Below are 24757 nucleotides of genomic sequence, written 5' to 3'. Positions count from 1 at the left end.
TGGTTTATTAGTACATTGTCAGTAGAATTGTGTTTGGTACATTGGTACATTGTCAGTAGAATTGTGTTTGGTACATTGGTACATTGTCAGTAGAATTGTGTTTGGTACACTGGTACATTATTAGTAGAATTGTGTTTGGTACATTGTCAGCATCCTTTTTGAACATTGCTGATAGAATAATTACATAACTTGATTTGACCTGACAGTGTACTGATATTTTTTTTTAATGAGCCTTTCATGGCAATGATGTTTAACATAATTATGGGGTCTTTTGTGTTTGACCTGATTTTTTTGTAGTTCATATTCCACACATCTGGCTTTATGGTTATTGCTATTGATGCTTACTGCTGGTAAACTGCTAAATGGTCCGTGCTTATAACCAGGCTTATAAAACATCCTAAATAAAATCACTTAAACTTATCTGGCTTGTGGTATGAAGTGAGAGTGAGAGTGCCTACACTTATCATGCACCCACCTACCTACCTATCCTACGCTACTCCCTTCCTTACCTGCTACCAGCCCTTCATATCCTCATAAAGGTTTGAATTTTTGTTTTAAAGGTTTATTATAATGCTGAAGTATTGTCTCCAAAAATTGATATATGTTGCAAATCATATATAAAATGTGTTGGGGCAGTGACCTGCAGGTTATATGAATGCAGTGTAAGATGTTTCATCATGGCAGTAACACCAGAAGAGGCCCAATGATGCTGTTGACTTTTACTTCACCAGGTACCGAAAGATACTGTCCTCACTTTAAGGGGAAAGAACATGAATAGCTTGATTATGCTGCTGACTTTTACTTCACCAGGTACCAAAAGAAACCGTTCTCGCTGTGAAAGACAAGAACAGGAATACAGACCACAGGACAGAACGGATGTGTCAACTGCAGGGCCCTTCAATAGGCTCAACAAAAGTAACAGTTTCAGTTTTTTGACGAGGTGTCACAGCATTTGGACAAATCCATACTGCTAGTCAGATGCCTGGCCAGCAGCATAAACCGACATGTTAAGCCAGGTCTTGAGTGCAAGCATGTATATTGGTGTACCTGTCAAGAGTAGATTTCTTCTACAGAATTTTGCCAGAGGACAACACTTATGTCGTTAGGTTATCGGTTCTTTTTCAGTGTTCCTAGTGACTGCTGTACATAGGACCTTGGTTTGCCACCTCCTCCGAATGACTATAGATGCACTGTTTGATTTTGTAGTCAAACTTGGGAGAACCCAGGCCTTCCACGGACACTTTCTTGGCAGATAAGCATGTTAATCATTCTGCCATCTTCATCCCTAAACAGCTTTGTGAGTGCATGTATATGCATGCATTTGTGCATGTAAATATGCGTATAACTGCAGGCCTGTGTGTGTGTGTGTGTGTGTGTGTGTGTGTGCCTGCATATTTATGCAGACTTTGTGCATGTAAGAGTGTGTGCATGCTTCTCTGTGTGTTAGTGTGCATGTCTATGTGTGTGTGTGTGTGTGTGTAGGCATGCATGTGTTTGTGTGTGAATATTTGCAGTTGGATGAGTGGATGTATGACTGAAGGCAAGAACCCAATCAAAAAGAGAGAATGGCAGAACGCAAACAACAAACAGCCCTTTAAAAAAAACAAAAACATTTTAAATAATTTTCTGTTTTTACTTGCTATGAAACTTATTCATTTCAAAATAATAATTCCAAAAATGTTGTTGTGTCCCTCCAAAAGATGCTAATCACTCCTTTGTTTAAAATGATTTGTACATCAGGTTAATCAAAAGATGAAGATCACTTGTAACAAATCCATAAAACTCCACCCAGTCAACATTTGATATGCTGAGACAAAGGACAGTTACAAAAAAAAAAAAATTGTAACAGTTCTCTGAGGAGGAATAACACAGTTTAAAAAAGCAAAAACCAATGAGCAAATTGAAAATATATGGTCCACCTAAGTATTTGTGACAAAACCAGTAACAGACAACCAGTAAAAAGCTAATAAGCAGAGGCAAAAAAATGCAAATGCTAAACAAGAAACAGATCTCTGATTATAAATGGGATGTAAAGAGTAAAAAAAAAAAAAAAAAAATTACTAATTAAAAAATGCATCAATGTACCATCAAGCATGGACCAACAAATTAAAAGGCAAATGAAAAAAAAAAGTTTTAACAAACTCCACTTCAAAATTGTGAAGCAAAAAACACACAAGGAGCAAGAAAAAATACTTATGAACACAGTGATAGAGATCACTAACTGACAAATACCAGCACCAAAATGTATTGAATCAGTGGATCTTAATGTCCATTTCACTAACACTAAAAATCCTGGCATACTCTGTAAACATGACTGTCTCGCAGTGACAAGAAACTGAGTAAAGAAGGAAAGAGATGTAGTATACGCACTCTCCAATATCACTCACAATGTCAAATATCCATTGTAAAGATGTATACATCATGACATTAAAATGCACAGCATAAAAACAAATAAACAAAATTTGAAAAAAAACCCAACCCACATGGAATCAAATGCTTTATCTGCCAGCTCAAAGTTTTGATCGGCGGTGATGGGGAAAAAATGCCACCTGTTTTATTTGCCAGTTCCAAGTGTAAAACCTGTTGTGACGGAATTGGAAATTTTTGAAACCACAATGAAAAAAGTTTAGATGCCTGGGTGTCGGAGTCACCACATACGTCAGCACGGAATGGTCAGGGGTATTGCCTAGATAGGGGTCAGGGAACAAGACTGCCTGAAACATAGCTTTTAGTTCACTTGCTTGTTTGTTTTCTTTGAACCAACATGATATTTCATCAAATTCCCATCTATCTATTCAACATCCTTCAGAATGAAAGTTAGTCAATCATTAAACTACTTAAACTCAACTCTGTGAAATGTCCTCAAGAATAGAAGCTGAGAGGTCGTTAAATTTACCTCCATCCATGTAAAATCCTTAACAATAAAAGAGAATTCATCATTAAAAGGAACTTTTTCTCTAATGAACTGAAACTTTCTCAAATATCTTGTAAGCTAACTGGTAGCTAAACTTATCTGTGACTTAATTTTTTTTTAAAGAACAAAACTAAAAAAACAATTCTCTCTAACATCCTTAAGAATAACAACAAACAACACCTCTATCGATTCAACAGCCTTAAGAACAAATGCTATTTCATCATCAAACTCAAATCGTCTCTATCATCTTTAAGAACAAAAGCTAACAGGGCCCGTATGCATGTCGATCCGGATAGAGGGCTATCCGCGAATAGCGCCTATTTGGGTGGATAGGCCGCAGATTTTGGTATGTACGTCAGAACGCATAAGCTATCCGACTGGGCTAAACGCGGATAAATTTGGCGGCATTGATGTTTTTCCAAGTGAGACAGCGACGGCAATTGCGAAGAAACCGCATCTTTCGTGACAGAAAGAACCCGTTTGACCTGTACGATGACCATGACCTGTTCCGAAAGTTCAGGTTTAGGCGGCAACATATTTGGGAGCTGACAAACGAGGTGGAAGGTGAGATACGGCTGGAGAATCGTGGGTTTACCTTGACACCCTTGCAGCAGGTGCTTGTTACACTGCAGTACCTGCATCTCTTCCAGAAATACTAGAATTTCATCAGCACTGAAATTTGGCTTCCTAGTGCGCTTTGAATTCTCCATGGCAAGTAATACAAACAATAAAAACTGGGACTGATGAAAACCGACGAAGCACGTACCAGCGGTAGTTCCACGAGGGAGGGTATGTCTAAACCGAAAGCAATGCCTGCTGCACCGCGGTTTTCCAAAGAATCTATAAATAGCGCGCCGTGTCCTGCCCCGTAAACGCGGAGAGCTATTCAATCGCGAATAGGGCGACGTACATACCAAAACTGGAGAGGGGCTAATCGCGTTTAAGCTCCGAATAGCTAACCGCGTTTAAGCCCTAAACGCGAATAAGCTAATCGGGTTTGATGTGCATACGGGCCCAGACCATTAAACTCAACTCTGTGAAAATCTATCATTCATACCAAAGGCCAACTGGTTATAAGGACCAACTGAAGACTTGATTAAAAAGAAGAAAAATAATTCTGAAACATTGCTTATGTGCAGATGATACAAACCAAAAATGACCTCTGATGTTTCCAATTTTGTATTTAAGGAACATAGATTAGAGTTTATCCACACATTCACCAAATACTGAACCCCCTTACCACATGAAAAATGGAATGGAAAAGGTTTTAACATAATTATCTGATTATACAACATATACAAAGCTTGTGCTGACAGGTTGCATTAAAACTGGACATGAAAAACATGTAAGGTCACCTTTAAAACCATTTCAATATGTATAACTGGTTAATGCACTTTTAAAGCACTTAATGAAAATTGAATCTTTCAGTAATATGCGAGAAAATCAAATATAATTCTATAAAGCACTTTATGAAAATTGAAACTTACAGCGAGATGCAAGCAGTATAATTCTATACAGGCATTCACACATGCACAAACACACACAAACACAAGCACACACACACACACACACATGCACAAACACATGCACATCTGCACACAGTGGTGGTTTTGTACACTTTATAAAACATGGCACATAAGGGGGAAAAAAAGATGAGGTAGAAATTTCACACTTCCATGAAGAGCGCTATGAAACGTTGCTGTCAACATGTAAGCAGATACAGTAGTTGGAAAAAATACCACAGATCATTTTTCCTTGGTCTCATAGCTTGGTCATGCTGGCTGTAAACACCAAGGTGGTAAGGAAAACAAAGTGGGAAGGTTCAGAGTGTGATACTGACAGAAAACCTGGAAGTTAAGAATGATGGCTTCATTCCTTACTGTCTTACATCTGAAACCAAACACGAGATGGAATCGGGTAAAATGATAATGATGATGATAATAATAACCATCATCATCATGAAAGTTATTAAAATAATAATAATAATAATAATTCAAGAAGGCTAGCATCCTTATCATCTTACATTCAAAATATCAGAAAGGTTCAGGTATAGTGTGTGTGTGTGATTAAAAAAAAAAAATTGAAAAAAAAGTCAGAAAACAGGAAAGCTACCATCCTTATTGTCTTACATTTTAAATATCAGAGTGGATCAGGTAAAATATAATAACAATGATATACTAAAAATATCATAATAATAATAATAATTATAGTCAACATCATAAAACAGAGGATTTACATTGTATGGTACCACACACAGTGTAAGCACTTAGTGCTGTACAACAACAAAACATGCAAGCAAATGGTTGTGAGAAAAAGAGAAATATACCAAAATATTTATTCTCAACCATCTCTTCCTCCTAGCTGTGATCAGGTTGGAGTTGTGGTGTGTGTGTGTGCGTATGTGCGTACATGGTTGCATGCATGTATGCTTGTGTGTGTGCATGTGCATGAGAATTCACATGTGCATTTGTCCTTGTTCATATTTAAGGCATGCATATATGTGCAAATGTTCGCACATCAGTGCATGCAAGCTACATTTGCTATTACACATGTGTGATAATAATGTAATATACTTTTCTACGTAAAGTCCGAATCAATGTTCTGGTGATCACCCATTCACATGCAGCCAAGCCCCCAAAATGACTAACCATACACACACACACACCTATCAGCAGAAAACAGCTCTAAAATGAACAGCTCCAAAACACAACTGTGAATAAGAAAGAAAAAAAAATTGCACTGCCTATCAAAGTGAAGTAAAAAAAATGTGCGAGTTCCTAAAGTCATATCATTAAAAAAAAAAAAAAAATTCAAGGCAAGAGACAAGTATAAGGCATCTGAAAAGCAATGCCATCAGCAGACAGCAACCTCATCACTGTTTCCACAGCACACAGCACGATACCTACAGCTGCAGAACAGTGGACGGAGGAATCATAAGCCTGGCAGGAGCCAGTGCAACAACTTGATTGTCAGCTCATAGCCCACAAAGGTTGCCTGAAAAGGAAAAGGAAAGATGATCAATGCTGTATTCTCACAAGCACACACACACACACACACACACACACATAAACTCACATAAGTGCACATGCCAACACACATACACATGTAAATGCACATACACCCACATACACAGAAACGCATAGAGCTTCAAGAATATGCACTATAGCAAGAAGTCTTAATAAAAAAAAAAAGAAGAAGTCTTAATAAACGTGCACACACGCATACTCCAAACCTAATCCCCTGCCCTCTGTCGAAACCTGTTCATCAACACAAAAGCAAAGGAATGTAGACTGAGTACAGCAAGAGGACTGGAAGAGTTTTGTTTGGATTTCAATTTTCTTTCGGGGTTGGAAGGGTGGGGATGGGAGCAGATATGGGGAAAGCACATTAATGATCCTGCAATCCATGGAGCATTCAAAGGGAAACAACAACACACCCAGCATGCGCACCCTCAAAAACAGGAGCACAGCTGCCTACATGGTGGGGTAAAATAGGTCAAGCATGTAACTGCCCACTTGTACGTATATAATGAATGTGGGAGCTGCAGCCCATGAATGCAGAAGAAGAAGAAGAGGAAGAATAATCTTATCATCATTCATTCATGGGCTGCGACTCCCACATTCACTCGTATACAGGAGTGGGCTTTTACGTGCATGGCAGTTTTTACCCCTACCATGTAAGCAGAGTGGGCTTTGGGGGTGCAGGCTGGACATGTTCTTGTTTCCATAACCCATCGAGCACTGACATGGATTACCGGATGTTTAACGTGTGTACTTGATCTTCTGCATGCGTATATACACACGAAGGGAGTTCAGGCACTTGCGGGTCTGCACATCTGTTGACCTGGGAGATCGGAAAAATCTCCACCCTTTACCCTCCCAGCACCATGATCAGGATTTGAACCTGGGACCCTCAGATTGAAAGTCCACTTAGTTGTTGCACCTGTCAGAGGAAGAAGAGGAAGTAGAAGAAGAGAAAAAAGAAAGGAAGAAGAGGAGGAAGAAGAGGAGGAAGAAGATAAAGCAGCAGAAGAAGGAGGAGAAGAAAAAGAAAAAGTAAGAGATGAAGAAGAAGGGGAAGAAGAAGAGGAAGAAGAAGAAGAGGCAGAAGAAGAGGATGAAGAAGAAGAAGACAAAGAAGAAGAAGCAGATGATAATGAAGAAGAAGAGGAAGCAGAAGAAGAAGAAAAGGAAAAAGAAGACAAGGAAGAAGGAGAAGAAGAAGAAGATGAAGAGGAAAAAGAAGAGGACGAAGAAGGAGGAAGAAGAAGAGGGAGAGGAAGAAGAAGAAAAGGAAGAAGGAGAAGAAGAAGAAAAGAAGAAGAGGAAGAAGAAGAGAGAGAGAAGAAGAAGAGGAAGAAGAAGAGAGAAGAAGAAGAGGAAGAAGAAGAAGAAGAAGAGAGAGAGAAGAAGAAGAGGATGAAGAAGAAGAAGAAGAAGAGGAGGACGAAGAAGAAGAAGAAGAAGACCAGCTGCCGTGGCGAAGTGGTTAGTGTCGCAGACTGATGGCTGGGAGGACACAGGTTTGAATCCCAGTGGAGGTGGGTTTTTCGGCTTGTGGCTGGCTCCTACCCAGAGTTGAGTGTGCTGTGGGCTTAAATGGGGAGACTGGGACCACACAGTCCAGTGTCATCCACTTCAAGGATGCATCTTTGGGTGTGTTGCTCTAATTACTTGACCAACACTGCAAGTGTCTGTATCTCTCGGGCCTGGTTAACACCAGGATATCATTATGACAGGAAGCGTAGAGTACAGCCTTGTCACGCAGTCCTAAACCAAAATGGACCTCCATAACAACATCATTATCGTCATCGTCATCCTCCTCCTCCTCCATCATCATCAATATAAACAAAACAGTCTCAAAGTCTGTGGCCTTTCATGCCCTGCTCTCATGGTGACCTCAGTTTCGATACCCCTCCACTTCTGTGCTTGGGGTGAGTCCTGTCAGTGTCTTCAGTGTTGGCAGATTCATGGGGGGGTTGTTGTTTGAGGGACGTGGTGGTGGTCTCCACTCTGGGAGGGACGCTCACTCAGTCTGGCTCCGCGACTAAGCCATTATTGTCGTTAGTAGGGGGCTTAGTAGGTGGTGTCATAAGTACGTTGAATCAGAACAGCCACCACTGAACACCACCGAAGTGACTCAGCAGCAGTGCAGGGTCTCCTCTGGTGTGTGGCCTCCTGGCGACCTAACATTGATAGTTCCATGCAGACTGCCAACGCTGGAACTGTGAAGGACGAACCTGGGTGTGGCCGTGTACAGGGAAATCTAAATAAGTGGTGTGAGAGTAATGCCACTGAAATGGCGCAGATGATGGGGCAGCAAAAAAAAAAAAAAAAAAAAAAAAAAAAAAAAAAAAGAAGAAGAAGAGAGAGAAGAAGAAGAGGAAGAAGAATAAGAAGAGAGAGAGAAGAAGAAGAAGTGAGAGAAGAAGAAGAGGATGAAGAGGAAGAAGAAGAAAAGAAGAAGAAGGAGAAGAAGAAGAAGAGAAAGAAGAAGGAGAAGAAGTTTCAGTTTCAGTTTCAGTAGCTCAAGGAGGCGTCACTGCGTTCGGACAAATCCATATACGCTACACCACATCTGCCAAGCAGATGCCTTATCAGCAGCGTAACCCAACGCGCTTAGTCAGGCCTTGAGGAAAAAAAAAAGAAGAAAAAAAAAGGTGAATAAATAATAGATAAGCTTACACAAATAAATAAATAATAACTATAATGAAGAAGAAGAAGAAGAAGAAGAAGAGGAAGAAGAAGAAGTTCCACAACACTCACGGCACTGGCCGGAAAGGCTCTGAGCATGATGGGGGTCACACCTCGGTACAGGGCCAGAATCCCGTCCTCTCTTAGCAGCTCCCGGGCCACGTCTCTGATGCCGTTGGGGTACTTTCCCTGCGGGGCTGGAACAACAGCAATAATGATAATGATAAAAATGATAATAATAATGATGATGATGATTATAATAATAATAACAATGACAATGATAATGATGGTGATAACAACAACAACAACCACAAAAATAATGATAATAATAGTAATAATAATCATAATGATCACAATAATAATCAAATTCTTCTTCTTCTTGAAAACAACAACAAATAATAAGAGAAAGGGATAGAATAGAAAAGAATATGTCTTTATTACCAAGTGTACCGGGGTCACAAGGAATATTGGGGGTTTGGGGGGTTGGGGGGTGGGTGGGGGGGGGAGATAGTACTTAAAAGGTACGAACATAAATCGAAAATCATACAGATACAGTAGAATTTAGGACACATACAGGTGCATATCGATATAAGAACTTGCACACACACACACACATACACACACCCACACACACATTTAAACATAAGCTGCGCATCACATGTGGATGGGGCTGGTGACTAGATCTTCATGGTAAGTGGTTGTTATTTGCACAACTCTCTTTAATCATACTGGATTTGTTCCAGAGACAGGGCATTGACTGCTTTGGGAAAAAAAGCTACTGGCAAAGCGACTGGTTTTCGTCTTTATACTTCTGCACTGACGACCAGCATCTCAAAAATCCCAAAAGCTGAATGTGATTCATCCTGGCTGATTGATTTTGCTTTTTTGAGTAGCCGCTTATAATATATGTTGTCTAGAGAAGGTAGATCAGCCCCAGTAATCTTGGTAGCAGTTTTTACGATTCTGTTCAGGGCTGCAACTTCTGCCTTGGAAATAATACTAATAATGATAACAATAATAACAATAATAATGATGATAATAATCTTCTTCTTCTTCTTTCTCTTCTTCTTCCTTTTTTTCTTTCTTTTCTTCTCCTTTTTCTTCTTTCTTTTCTTCTCCTTTTTCTTCTTTTTCCTCTTCTTCTTTCTCTTGATCTCCTTTTTCTTCTTCTTCTTCTTCTTTTTCTTCTTCTTCCTCTTCTTCTCCTCCTTCTGCTGCTGCTTCTTCTTTTTATCAATTGTGGTGGTCACCAAGCGTACTTGACAATCAAGATTGATTTCACATGTATGATTCAATCATGTCTCAGGGTGGGTTGCAGTGCTGCCATGTTAAATGCTAGTGTGGAGGGAATGGCATCACTACCCTTGACCTTTCTTAACTCACTTAGTACTGCCTGTTAGCTACTCTGACTTTGCCCCACAGACGACCCATTTGTGTGGGTTAAGAAATAAGATCGCCAAAAAACAAACATTAGAATTTATGAACTGAAAACTTCAAAACCATTCAGTAAGATAACAAGTTAGCTGGGGACAGAATATAAAACTTTTTCCTTCCGTATGCTGTCATAGAGTGAGATGATGGAAGTATCCATATTTTTCGTGTGAAATTTGCACACACTGATGACCTGTAAACGAATCCAGAAAAGCACAAAAAGTTTGAAACAGATCTTCTTCTTCTTCTTTGTTCATGGGCTGCAACTCCCACATTCACTCGTATACACGCGAGTGGGCTTTTACGTGTATGACCGCTTTTTTACCCCGCCATGTAGGCAGCCATACTCCGCTTTCGGGGGTGTGCATGCTGGGTATGTACTTGTTTCCATAACCCACCGAATGCTGACATGGATTACAGGATCTTTAATGTGCGTATTTGATCTTTTGCTTGCGTATACACACGAAGGGGGTTCAGGCACTAGCAGGTCTGCATATATGTTGACCTGGGAGATCGGAAAAATCTCCACCCAGGCGCCGTCACCGAGATTCGAACCCAGGACCCTCAGATTGAAAGTCCAACGCTTTAACCATTCGGCTATTGCGCCCGTCTGAAACAGATCAAATTCATAACGTAAAACAGCCACGTAGGGCCCGTTTGTCTAATTCGGTTGTCTGCCTTGTGACTGAGATGAAAGTGGACCAGACGCCATTGTTGACATGTACTGTTTGCGTGAACCCTCGGCCCCTTCGTGGCCCTTCCTCTGAAATGGTTGTAAACAGCTGGGCCCAGATCGAGGCCTTTCGTCCAGAGTGAGTTAAGATGGTGAATGTTGCAAGGCTCATTATCTTCCCTTACATCATTTGCTGTAATAAACTATCATTCCAATAACAATAGTGATAAAGTTGTCATGAAGTAATTATAAAGCGCTGAATCTTGAGCAGAGACAAATCAACACAGAGATGCCAACCATCGAAGAATTAAAAAAAAAAAAAAAAAATCTGATAAAATGAATAATGTAAATGGATTCTGCCCTAGCAAAACCTGTGTGTATGTATCTGTGTCTAAAACTTTGATATATTTGTTTTAAACACATTCTGCCCCAACAAGACCTGTGTCTGCATATGTGTCTAAAAGATAACTGTATTTGTTTTGGTATATGATTTCATAATTTATGCTTGTACCTTTTATACATATCCCCCAACCCAACCCAACCCCACCCCACTATTCCTTGTGACCCTGGCACACATGCTAAAAAGGACATTCTATTCTATTCTATGCTGTGCTATGCTTTGGCCCAACACTCAGCTTATATCACAGATTGACATAAGTTTACAGTTGGGCCAACAGCAAAGACAGAGCTGTGATATCAAAGGTTTCTCTATTGCAATGGGAAATCATTTACAGCTTAAGGCTTTTGTGAAGGACTATGACTCTCAAACTAAGAGGCAGAATTGCACTGGTTCTTAGTGCTGCAGCCTTGGGGGCTAGTTGGCCTTTGGGAACCATCCCCGACTGTCATAAAACCCCCTTGGCCGAGAGAGCGGGGATGTAACTTGGGGAAGACACTCTCCACCATAATCAAATTCTAGCCCAGACAGTCGGGACAGCAGTTACCTCCTCTGCTGTTCTGATGGTCACAGCCAGCTGACCATCATACAATAGATGCTATGCTATGCTGTGCTGTGTTGTGCTGTGCTATGCTATGCTATGCTATGCTATGCTATGCTAGCCATGCTATGCTATAAGTCAGGGTTCTCTCCCCCCCTCCCTCCCACATCACTTGGGACTCTAGCTGTTCTTGGAGGTGATGACGGGCGCAATAGCCGAATGGTTAAAGCGTTGGACTGTCAATCTGAGGGTCCCAGGTTCGAATCACGGTGACGGCGCCTGGTGGGTAAAGGGTGGAGATTTTTACAATCTCCCAGGTCAACATATGTGCAGACCTGCTAGTGCCTGAACCCCCTTCATGTGTATATGCAAGCAGAAGATCAAATACGCACGTTAATCCATGTCAGCATTCGGTGGGTTATGGAAACACCCCCGAAAACGGAGTATGGCTGCCTACATGGCGGGGTAAAAACGGTCATACACGTAAAAGCCCACTCGTGTGCATACGAGTGAACACAGAAGAAGAAGAAGAAGGAGGTGCTGACCTGTTTGCAGGCGCGACTTGAGCACATCAGGAGGAATGGCGACAGTCCAGTTGAACACCCCAGCCATGCCCCCAGCAAACAGTGTGCGGCTGATGCTCAGCTCTTCCTGGCTGAAAAACAAAAAAAAACATAAGTAGTTTAGCTGCCATCAGTTGTCGCCCCCTTAGTTAAACAACGAATTCATTTCATGTGAGTGAATGAGTTGTTTTTTTTTTTCATCATTGTATTGAGAAGTGCTTAGAGCAAAATGTATTTGATTAGATATCATATAAGTAAACTTATCATTAACATTATCATTATTATTATTATCATTATTATTACTTACCTGTGGCCAGTGGATCTCAGAACATGCTGTAATCACTCATAGAGCAATTATCATCATTATCATCATCATCATCATTATTGTCATCATCATCATTACCTGTACTTGTACTTAGTACAGGTATTGATGTGCTGTCCTGGGAAAGCCTTGTGGACTCACGTGGACCCTGGAAATCTGCCGTTCAGAGAGGGGTGAAACAAGCAGAGAGAAGCCACACTGACTCACTGAGGAGAAAAAAGAGCCACATACAAGTCAAACTCTGTGAAACCCCAAGCAGGATCTACCTATAACTGTCCCACATGCAGCAGAGATTGTCACTCCAGCATTGGTCTACACAGCCACAGCAAGAAGTGCAACGCCCGGCAGTGACTAAATTTCTGGTGCAGCCATCGTCTCTTGAGACGGAAGGAGTCCGACGATCATCATTAGTAGTCATAGCAGTAGTAGTAGTAGTAGTAGTACTAACCTCTGGCCAGCAGCTTCAACACACGCTGCAGTCACTCACAGAACAGTAATCATTATCATTACTATCATTAGTAGCAGAAGTACTAACATACCTCTGTCCAGCAGGCCTCAACACATGCTGCAGCCACTCATAGGACATGAAGTACATGCCAGAGGCGGGCACGTCTCGCAGGAGCGTGGCGGCAGAGCCGCGGTACACAGAGCGCACCCCGCCCTCCCTGTACAGCTGTCTGGCGCAGTCCACCATGCCGGAGTACTTCCTGTCCTTCACCTCCGCCGCCTGTTGGATCTGTGCACAGACACACCATCACTTCCTTCATCACTGCAGTGTACTGTATCATACATAAATTATACATTATTATTCTTCGTTCGTGGGCTGCAACTCCCACATTCCCTCGTATGTGCACAAGTGGGCTTTTACGTGTATGACCGTTTTTACCCCGCCATGTAGGCAGCCATTCTCCATTTTCAGGGTTGTGCATGCTGGGAATGTTCTTCTTTCCATAACCCACCAAATGCTGACGGGATCTTTAACATGCATACTTGATCTTTTGCTTGCATATACACACGAAGGGGGTTCAGGCACAAGCAGGTCTGCACATATGTTGACCTGGGAGATCGGAACAATTTACACCCTCTACCCACCAAGTGCAGTTACCAAGATTTGAACCTGGGACCCTCAGATTGAAAGTCCAACACTTTAACCAACTGGCTATTGCAACTGTCAATACAACAATAAAGAGAGGATCTGTCCACGGACACATGATCACTTTTGTCATCGTGCATTGTACTGTACTTAAACAATTAAGAGTGGTAACATCTCTCTCCATTTACAAGGTACAAGGGGTGCAATAGCTGAGTGGTTAAAGCACTGGACTTTCAATCTGAGGGTCACGAGTTTGACTCTTGGTAACGGTGCCTGGTGGGTAAAGGGAAGAGATTTTTTCCATTCTCCCATGTGCAGACCTGCTTGTGACTGAACCCCCTTTGTGTGTATATGCATGCAGAAGATAAAGTACACACGTTAAAGATCCTGTAATCCATGTCAGCATTCGGTGGGTTATGGGTTATGGAAACAACAACATACCCAGCATGCGCACCTCTGAAAAATGAGTATGGCTGCCTGCATGGTGGGGTAAAAAACAACAACAACAAAACAGTCATACATGTAAAAATGTTACATGTTTGAGAGTGTACATGTGTGTCTGCCTGAAATCTGACTGAATGAGAGAGGAAACAAACAATGGTAGCCGTCAGTCGGCTCTACCCAGGTAGGCAGCCTGTTGTGCAAATGACCCCCTGCTTGTAAAGCGCTTAGAGCTTGATCTCCGACCGAGGATAGGCGCTGTATAAGTATCCATATCAATCAATCAAGGTACACAACTTCATGTCAATGTTGTTTATGCTACCGATTCAGCTAGCACACAGTTATAAAAGGTTCCTCAAGAAAAGAAAAAGAAAAAAAAAAGAAAAAAAGAAACTCTGAGCTTGTCCTTACACCAATATTTGACATGTGCACACAGCAGCAATGATAGAAGAAATGTGCATACACAAATTAGCTTTTATTCAAGACTGGCATAGGCCTTTCTAGTCCCAGATATGCTACACAGAATATATGGACAAAACAGAACAAAAACATGGTTGCCTCGATGGCTTTTTGACTCAAAAGAACAATGAGGCTAGGAAAGTAAATGATTATACAACAATGAGTGGTAACTCCCTCCACATACAAGGTACACAACTTTAAGTGAATGCTGCTTATTGCTACCGATTCTTTCATTTCATTGTTCTGTAATTGTACGAAAGTCAGTTGTGTCTGACTTTGACCATCAAGAACAGCAGAGGAGGCAACTGCTAAAATCCAGTCACCTGGGCTAGGCCTGGAACAAGTTAGTGGCCTGGTACAGGACTGTACCCAGACAGGTGAGCTACACTAAAAGACTGCAAATGTATGATTGTCACACATGTCCAACTATGACCATCAAGAACAGCAGAGGAGGCAACTGCATGCTGTCCCAAATATCTCGGCTAGAATGTGATTACAGTGGGGTGTGTGTGTGTGTGTGTGTGTGTGTGTGGGGGGTGTCTTGCCCAAGTCACATCCCCACTCTCTCTAAGAGAGCTAAGAGGGCTTTTGGTCAGTCAATGCTGGAATGGTCCCCAAAGGCCACCTAGTCCCCAAGCCTGCAGCATTAAGTAAATTACCTTGTAAATGCCCGGCATCTTGTGAACACCTGCCCCACATGTGGGGTTAGTTAATAATTGTACATCGGATAAAATACTTTGTACACACCCATCACCCAATTTAAAAAAAAGAAAAAGAAAAAAAAGAAAAAAAAAATGTCAAGAACTAATCATAATGTCGATGTGTCATCGAAAAAGTGAGAGCATGACTTTACCCCATGACACAGTGCCTTGTTTCAGCAGCTAGCGTTCTGTTCTCACTCCAAGCCAAACCAGAGCTGTGTACTGAAACTAAGTAAGGGAATGGACTCCCACAAAGGGAAAAGTACCCAGTCAATGCCCACCCCCACCCAACCTTAGGGTGAAATTTGTGTTAAGTAGGGGGGGCATTTACAAGGTAGTTATCAGTATTTGTGTTGTACTGCAATGCATTGCATTGCATTGCATTGCATTGTACTGTACAGTACAGTACTGTGCTGTACTGTGCTGGGCTGTGCAGTGCTCTGCTTTGTTGTGTTGTTTTTTGTCATGCTACAAGACTTCTCAATATCTTCTATTCTGACAGAAAATTTACCAACATATCGCACAACCTTCCTCAAGAGTAATTAGAAGATACAGTGCATTCCACACAAATACAAATACAGAAGAAGAAAAACCATGCGTAGGCTTAACTAAAATAAAAACATTAAGAAACTTCAGACTTCAAGAGAACTGTCATCTTGCCATTCACAATCAAAGGGAAGCAACCTCAGTGATCCAAACTACTGATTTTGGTGGTGGTTATAAAGTGAAACCGTGACTGAAAAACTGTTCGCTGCTGGTGAAAGACATTGTCAGTTATCTGTGTCATCTCTACACTAACTCGTGAATGGGAAGTGCAACAATAGTGCTAGGTGATATTAGCGCATGTATTCTGGGTTACTTCTGTCTTGTTTTGTGCTCTTAAGTCATTTGGATGAAACGATAAACCATGCTGCCATGTGCAACATGCACTTTGCGTATGCAAAAGAACGCACAGCAAAAAGGGCTGTCCGTGGCAAAATTATGCAGAAAAATCCATTTGGACAGTAAAACACATACACCTTGCAGACAGAAAGAATAAAGAATAAAAGGTTGGTGCTGTACTGTGGTGGTGGTACTGTCCTCCTAGGGACAGCAGTCACAATTTACACACAGCAATCAGTTGTGACAAAAAGTAATACAGTACAGTAAAGTATAGTGCAGTACAGTACAGTACAGAACAGCACAGCATAGTGCAGCACACTACAGTTCAGTACAATACGGTACAGTACAGTACAGTACAGTACCATACCATACCATACCATACCATACCTCTCTCTCTTTCTCTATCTGTTTTGCATGTTGATCATTTCAGCTGGATCGTTTTGCATTTTTGTGATTTTATTTTTCATCATGGCAATGTGTAACATTATCAGTTTTAAATCACATCGATTCCAGCAGTTTTCATGGAGATATCACATATCTTCTGGCATGCCCTGACAAACAATGCCATAAGGACATCTGAGGGAGAATTCCGCCAGCACCTTGCGTCTGCAAGAGGCTGGTCACACAGAGCTGTGTCTGTCCCTGTCCTGCCTGCTGGTGTTCCATGCCCCACCTGAAACTACACAGGTGCTTTGGACTTTGGGACTCCAGAGCCACATACACCGCATGTGATTCCACAGAAGATGCACACTGTATTGTCATCCTCAGCTTCCAAGAGACAACTTTTTTTTTTTTGCTGCCCCATCATCAACACTGTTTCTGTGGCTTTACTCCCACAACCCTCATTCCAAGTCCCCCATGCACAGCCACAACTGGTTCATCTCTCGCCGTCCCAGCACCGGCAGTGCACAGGGAACCATCGGTGTTAGGTCGCCAGGAGGCCACACACCAGAGTAGACTCTGCACTCCTGCTCAGTCATTTCGGTGGTGTTCAGTGGTGCCTGTTCTGATTTAACGTACGTAGGACCCCACGCACTAAGCCCCCTAATGACAACAGTAACACCTTAGTCACGGAGCCAGACTGAGTGAGCATCCCTGCCAGATTGGAGACCATCACCACCTCCCTCCAATGAGACAGTCCCCCATGAATCTGCCCACACCATGACGTTTCTTTGTTTACAACCATGAAACTCACCTGCAGAAGACACTTGATACGTTCCCCTGGAGCCAAGATAACTGTGGTGAACACGCCAGCCAACATGCCCGCTTTGAACACACCAGCATACCTGTCATCAATCACACAAATAATGAGCGAGTTTCAGTTATCACAGAGGCATCAATGCATTCTGACAAATCCACAAGAGCAAATTTGATTAAAGAGTGTTTATCTAATGTGGCAGGTCTGTGTTCTTCCATGTAAGCACTCACCTTTTGGACTGAAATATAATTTTTTAGGTTTTTTGTTGTTGTTGTTGTTGCTGTTGTTGTTGTTGTTGTTGTTGCTGCTGCTGCTGCTGCCCCATCATCTGCATCGTTTCAGTGGCATTACTCCCATGCCACTCATTCCAAGTTCCCCATACATGACCATGCCCAGGTCTGTTTGTCATAGTCCCAGCGTTGGAATTCTGCAGAGAACTTTTTTGGGCTTTTAGCTGCACTATAGTGATATAACATAGTGATAGGCTCTCCATGCCTGATCAGCCGGAAGGGTTCAATGCGAAGGTCAGGCATCTTTTGTTGCCGTTTTCTTTTTCTTTTTTTTCTTATTATTTTTTCCGGCAGATGTGGTCGTAGCGACTGTCGATCTGTCTGCACAGTCTGACTCGTGTGCTTCAGCTTGATGTGCTGATGTGTGCTCCCAATTTTCTGGTGTAAGGTACACAGTATGTATGTGCTGATGTGTGCTCCCAATTTTCTGGTGTAAGGTACACAGTATGTATGTGCTGATGTGTGCTCCCAATTTTCTGGTGTAAGGTACACAGTATGTATGTGCTGATGTGTGCTCCCAATTTTCTGGTGTAAGGTACACAGTATGTATGTGCTGATGTGTGCTCCCAATTTTCTGGTGTAAGGTACACAGTATGTATGTGCTGATGTGTGCTCCCAATTTTCTGGTGTAAGGTACATAGTATGTGCAAGTTACACGCACTGGCTCACAGATCCAGTTTTCGGACCACTACCCAGCAAAACACAGCCACCCCACGCACTTTAAAATATCAACGTAAACACGACTGATTGTGACGCCTTTTTCAACCGCTGTACAGCATTGCTCGTACAAAACGCTACTTCAGCTCAATGCCACTGCAAAAGCCAAAGAAACCAGCAATCAAAATGCTGGGTATTGCACAATGAATTGAGCATACCTGGCAGACGTGCCTCATGAATGCCACAGATGTTCAAAAGCAATAAAAGGGTGTTTACCCTGTAGCCCCTCCATGGCCACCCCCCCAACTGGAATAAAATGGAATAGATAATGTCCTTATTATTACCATGTGTAATTGGGTCACAATGAATAATGCTGGAAAGGGGTGGGGGAGGGTAGTACTTCTAGGGTACAATCATGAATCGAAACTTTTTACAAACACCAAGACAATTTTTGACACATATGCACATATCAGAGCAAGTACATCCACATGCTCATACACATACATGCATAAACACAAACACAACACACCACACACACACACACATACACAAACAGACGCGCGCGCACAAATTGGAAATCATATACAAATATCAAGACAGTAGGAATTGTGACACATGTGCACATATCAGAGCAAGTACATGCACACACTGAAACACACACACATGTGCATACACACACACACACACACAAACAAAAAAACCCAACACACACACACATGAATACAAGCATACATACACATGCACAAATGTGCACACACAAATACACGCACACACACACACACACAGCCCCCCCACTCCCCCCCCACACACACACTTTCAGATCATATCAACAGATGTGCTTCAATGGAATATATGCCACAAATTATACTTTACACATAGACCAAACTGACGGTTAGATCAACAGTTAATCAGTAGCTGATTGCACAATTCTCTTCCATACTTTTTGGGTTGGTTCAAAAGACAGGGCATGTAGAAGAATTCTAACTGTATTCAGTTCTCATATATGTATATCTACCTGGTACTGTGCAGACTTACGTTAATTCCTCCTCAGGATGGGTTTGCTGCAGACGACGCCCAACACCATAACCAAAGAAACAGATGGCAAACATAGGTGCCACCGCCGCTAAGGGTGCTGACATTCCTTTGTACAAACCTCTGACACCCTGCAAGAACGTAACACAGCATACTAGTCAAAAGAATTGATGGAACGCAGCAAGAATATAATACAGCATACAAGGCAAAAGAACTGATGGAACACTTATACCAATCAAAAGAATTAATGGAGCACTGCAAGAACAAAACACAGCATACCAGTCAAAAGAACTAATGGAACACAGATGAATATAATTTAGCATACCAGTCAAAAGAACTAATGGAACACAGATGAATATAATTTAGCATACCAGTCAAAAGAACTAATGGAACACAGATGAAGATAATTTAGCATACCAGTCAAAAGAACTGACGCAGCACTGCAAGAATATAACACAGCATACCAGTCGAAAGAACTAACGAAACACCAATGAATATAATTTAGCACACCAGTCAAAAGACTTGATGCAACACTACAAGATATAGACAGCATACCAGTCAAAAGAACTGGCAGAACAATGATGAAATCCAACCTAAAGAATGAGAAAAAAAACAAACAAATCAAATAGTATCAAAACTTAGTTTATTTCAACAATAAACTCAATTTTTTCAAAACCACCAGGAAATTAAACAACAAAGTAATGAAACAAACAAACAAATAAAACAAATCTGTTGCACGATGGGTACCGTGGGGCAGGAGGAGAATAGATATGGTGGCCCCAGTGGTAATGTGCCCGACCAAGTGTCCTCTGGTTTGTATACCAGCTGGTAATGAACAATACCATAAACCACACTTGCAGGCAAGAATTCACATGTGTGTTCAGCTGACAATTTTTATCATCTGCCACAAATCTTTTTTATCTGCATACTAATGTTGCTGGTAATTAACCCCCCTCACACCCTCCCCCCCCCCCCAAAAAAAAAATCTTGCCATAGAAAATGTGGGTGTGACTAGTCATCAAACCACAAGCAGAAGTAAAACGCCATTATGGTAATGATCAGAAACATTGTGGAAAAAATGATTGCTTTGTTAGATTTGGTTTCACGTGAGTCTTTGTATGGTATTTGTTGTTGTTGTTGCTGTTCTTCTTGATTTAAAATATGTTGACTTTTTCATGATTTTAGATAACAAAACAAAAAAAACAACAAAACAAAACAAAAAAGCCAAAACAGACATCTACAAGCAATCACCAACAGGACTATTTTGATGGAAAACAGAAAAATTCATAGATGAGTTTTGGCAACTCAAACAGTATCCTTCAATTTGTAGCCTAACTGATCAGAAGGGGCCCTTTCTGGGTTTGTATTCTTAAGTAACAAAGAGAAACTGTTTTATAATTATTGTTAAAAAGAAAGAATATAATACATACATTTATTTGTCTTCTTTTACTGCTTTTTTTGTTTTGTTCACTGTGTGTGTGTGTGTGTGTGTGTGTGTGTGTGTGTGTGTGTGTGTGTGTGTGTGTTTGCTCGCACGCGCATGTACACATGTAGGCTTGTTCATGTGTGTGTGTGTTAGTGTCAGGGCTTCTTACAATTTCATGTTAAAGTCCTTGGAGGTGCAAGCAACTCTTTTCACCATTATTCACAGGCTGCCTTTAAAGGGTCTCTCTGATGCCACACATTTGTATCAGATATGCTTTGCTGCACACGTACAAAGGCAAGCATACCTTCTTGTCATTATCATCAATCTAGGTTTCTAGGCCAAGCAGTCATGATGGGAAATAGCTCTTTCATAGCAGATGACCCCCTGACAGACTGCAGCTGCCGAACAGAACTTTCTTTGTGTATGTTCAGTATTTCCTGAAATTTTCAGAGTATTGCAGGGACACACTTTATCTGCATTTTCATTATAGACATACATTCATGGTGATCAGAAGCCCTGTGTGTGTGTGTGTGTGTGTGTGTGTGTGTGTGTGTGTGTGTGTGTGTGTGTGTGTGTGTGTGTGTGTGTGTGTCTATGCATATGTGTGTGTGTGTGTGCATGCGCACATGTGTATGTGTGTGCATGCACACATGTGTTCATGTGTGTGCATGTGCATGTGTGTGAGTGTATTTCAAAAGATACAGAAAGACAGACAGACAAACAGATAGGGAGTGATACATTCATAGATAGAGAGAGAGAGAGATCTTGAGTGTGTGCATGTGTGTGAATGCATGAATGTACAGTTGCGCGCACGCATGTGTGTGTGTGTGTGTGCGTGTGTGCGCATGTGTGTGAATTTGTCAATGTACAATTGCATATGTGTGTGTGTGTGTGTGTGTGTGTGTGTGTGTGAATTCATGAATATTTGACTGCATCTGTAAGTGTGTGTGTGTGTGTGTGTGTGTGTGTGTGTGTGTGTGTGTGTGTGTGCATGAGATCATGAGATAAGAGAGAAAGAGAGAGAGAGAGAGAGAGAGAGAGAGAGAGGAGAGAGAGAGAGAGAGAGTGTGTGTGTGTGTGTGTGTGTGACTGTAATTATAAACAGTAAATGCATAACCCCTTCGTTAAGAGGTCACATTCAGCTGTATGCCCTCTTAAACATATAAGTTAACACACACAAAACCAAAATTTCTTTGTATCAGCATCCAATAAATACATCTATGCATATGTGTTGATGATTTTAGAAACTGCAAATGATCTAACTTAATCAAGTAACAAACTAGCTGGGCATCGATCCTCGATGGATATGAAGCTCGGCGTTTTGTGGAGTTCCCAACGAAAATGTCACTGAACAACATAGGTAATTGGTACATATGATGATTCTGGTGGGAGTTCGTCAGTAAACAATAAAAATAGTGGGAGTTCGTTGGTTATTTTGGTGGGAGAAATGGCGAGTCAGGAAGATGTGCTGAGGGTCACGTGACCAATCTGTGGATCAAGAGTTTGATTTCTGTTCGGACTTTTCTGTGCGCGGTTCTATCAGCCATTGGTGAAAAGTTCATGCAGGACAAACACAAAAATCAAGAAATGTCCGCATGGACTTTCATTGACTGAGAATTCAGCTTCACATCCTTTAATTATTCGGGACCGACGTCAAGCTGTTCACTACACATCGATCCAGCATCGATGCCCAGCGGAGGCCATGAGGTCAATGACACATCAGACACATTCATCTTTATATGTCTATACGGATCAGACTGGAAATCACATGAACGGGGATGCACCATATCGCCACTACTGCACTGCTGCACACAATCACACTGACAAAGCCATATCATACCTCATGGACCACAGTCTGTCTAGCACAATCAAATGTTCCAGAATACAGAGGTTTCTGGCCTGCAACTGGTTTGGGCATCGTCTGAAGCCGGACCTGTCAAAATACAGAACACATCAAAATTATTCTCAGACTGTCAATGTTTTAGGATCAAGTATTGCACACATATGTACACTCATGTATATATGCATACACATATCTTTCTCTATGTCTCTCTTCCATGCGCACACACACTTACACATAAACACACATCAATGCACAGCTAGAGACACTCACACATAGATACTCAGATGATCACACAATAATATAGGAAAGAAACAGAAACAAACCATGAAATACATATTCATGGTCATATAAATTCAAACATTTAGTCACACACACACACACACACACACACACACACACACACACGTGCGTGCGCGCAAGCACGCACGCACACACACATACACACACTGCAAGAGAAAGTGGGGGAGAGAGAGAGAGTCACTCTGTGTGTGCATGCATGACTGAAAATGAATAAAACTAAAAATATTTCACAAACTAATAAAGATTACAGTTCTCATTAATTTTATGATAGCATCATTAAGATCGGTAATGGGGTGAAAGAAATAAACAATTTTCAGCAGATTCTGATATTTTTGCATATTCATGCTATGCCTAAAAGACATCAGTGTATATACCGGGTACGCAGAACAAATACAACAACAAAGACACACAAAAGAACGTTTCGAACCTGCCGGGGAAAAAAAAAAGAAAAAAAGAAGAAAAAAAAGAAAGAAATAACCTGCCGGCACAGTTACCGTCCATGAGAAGCAGACGATGTTAATAGTTCAAAGGTCAGCACACTGGCAAACCAGTTGCTAAGTGTTACACATTCAAAAGGATAAGTTTGGATGACTAAACAAAGCATCGAAAGATGAACAGTAACCTTGATCGTGTCGAGTGGGTGTCCAGCAACAACACAGCAAACCCCCCCAATCCCCCCAGCGACGAAGTCTTTTGCTGGACTTGCTTTCTTCGGCATGGTTGCACTCAAAATGACACAGAAAGGGAACCTCCAATTAGTCTTTTATTCCCACGCGGGGCAAAAAATATATCACTTGTAATTCTTTTCTTTATATTCACAAAATTTATTGATCACTAAATGGTTCTTATCCATCTACATTTGTTATAAGCTGGATTATATGAAAAAGGGTTATAAGAAGATTAATTTGATAAATGTTTTAGGACTATTTTGTGGTACATGGCTGGCGTAGAAAAGGTGTTGTGACCATGGGTCAGAGGTCAAACTACAGAAATGAAATGGAGGCGAGTCACGGACTAGTCAGTGGAAGAGCGGTTGAATTGTTTATACACAAAGTATATGCGTCTTTCTCTCTCTCTCTCTCTCTCTCTCTCTCTCTCTCTCAGAATCTCGACACTGTAATTATTTGATGTGTTCGTATTGATACGATGTGTATCGATGTTACATGCGTAAATATTTTTTACATGTTTTATCTGAAAAAAAAGGGCAAATTACCCCCTGTCACATGTACTTTTAAGCTAATGACAATGTGCCAAAGTGTCTCAAATCTATTAGTAGTTTATGTTGTTTCAATTCTGGTTTGTTTTTTTTTGGTTTGTTTTTTTCTGTTCCATTTCATCTATTTGCACCATTTTATTCTGATTTGTACAAACTATGTCACCAGAGCTTTTCAGCTAATGACAAACATTTCAGTGTTCAGTGTTCAGTGTTCCCTCTCTCTCTCTTCCTTTTTTTCAGGCGGTAGGGGTGGTGGCTGTGGTTTGTTATCTTTGTTAGTTGTTTTTGACGACGACATTAAGAATAAACTGATGTCAACTGCAAAGTCGGTTTTAAGCTGAAGTTAACAGCAAAGTTAATCGGTTGATGCCGATTCAATGCTTTAAAATTGTGAGAAAAAAGCGAACTTGCGTATGCTGTATTTTACATTAAGTTTTAAAAATTCATGTAACTTTTTTAAAAATAATCTGCATCAATATCTACATTTCGGCATGTCTCAGTTCTTGTTTGGATTCTGTACCCTTTTAGCTTCCAGCTTTTAGATAAAGCAAATCTGTGGGAAATGTTCTATATAATACATACTATGAATTTACATTCTTTTACAGTCCTCATGTGCATAATCTGCCTCCGTTTTCATCCCAGTGTGCGAACGACTCCAATCGTCTCTAGTTGTAAACCGCACGGC

The 24757-nt window shown here is 41.2% G+C and overlaps 1 protein-coding gene across 1 annotated transcript; it reads right to left on the bottom strand.

The window, feature by feature from the left end:
* Positions 1-1634: 1634 nt before the first annotated feature.
* LOC143299495 (mitochondrial carnitine/acylcarnitine carrier protein-like) lies at positions 1635-23574 on the bottom strand. The gene is made up of 8 exons (XM_076612736.1): positions 23479-23574; positions 22554-22646; positions 19291-19418; positions 17306-17396; positions 13074-13270; positions 12195-12304; positions 8680-8804; positions 1635-5908 (listed from the first exon to the last, which is right to left on the bottom strand). The coding sequence occupies exons 1-8, from the start codon at positions 23572-23574 to the stop codon at positions 5846-5848; spliced, it is 903 nt and encodes a 300-aa protein (XP_076468851.1). The 3' UTR covers positions 1635-5845.
* Between the last annotated feature and the right edge of the window lie 1183 nt (positions 23575-24757).

The sequence above is a fragment of the Babylonia areolata genome, chromosome 25, assembly GCF_041734735.1.
Source record: "Babylonia areolata isolate BAREFJ2019XMU chromosome 25, ASM4173473v1, whole genome shotgun sequence".
Classification (NCBI taxonomy): Eukaryota; Metazoa; Mollusca; class Gastropoda; order Neogastropoda; family Buccinidae; genus Babylonia; species Babylonia areolata.
Note: the sequence above shows the minus strand (reverse complement) of the source record. Positions and strands in the feature narration are given on the sequence as shown.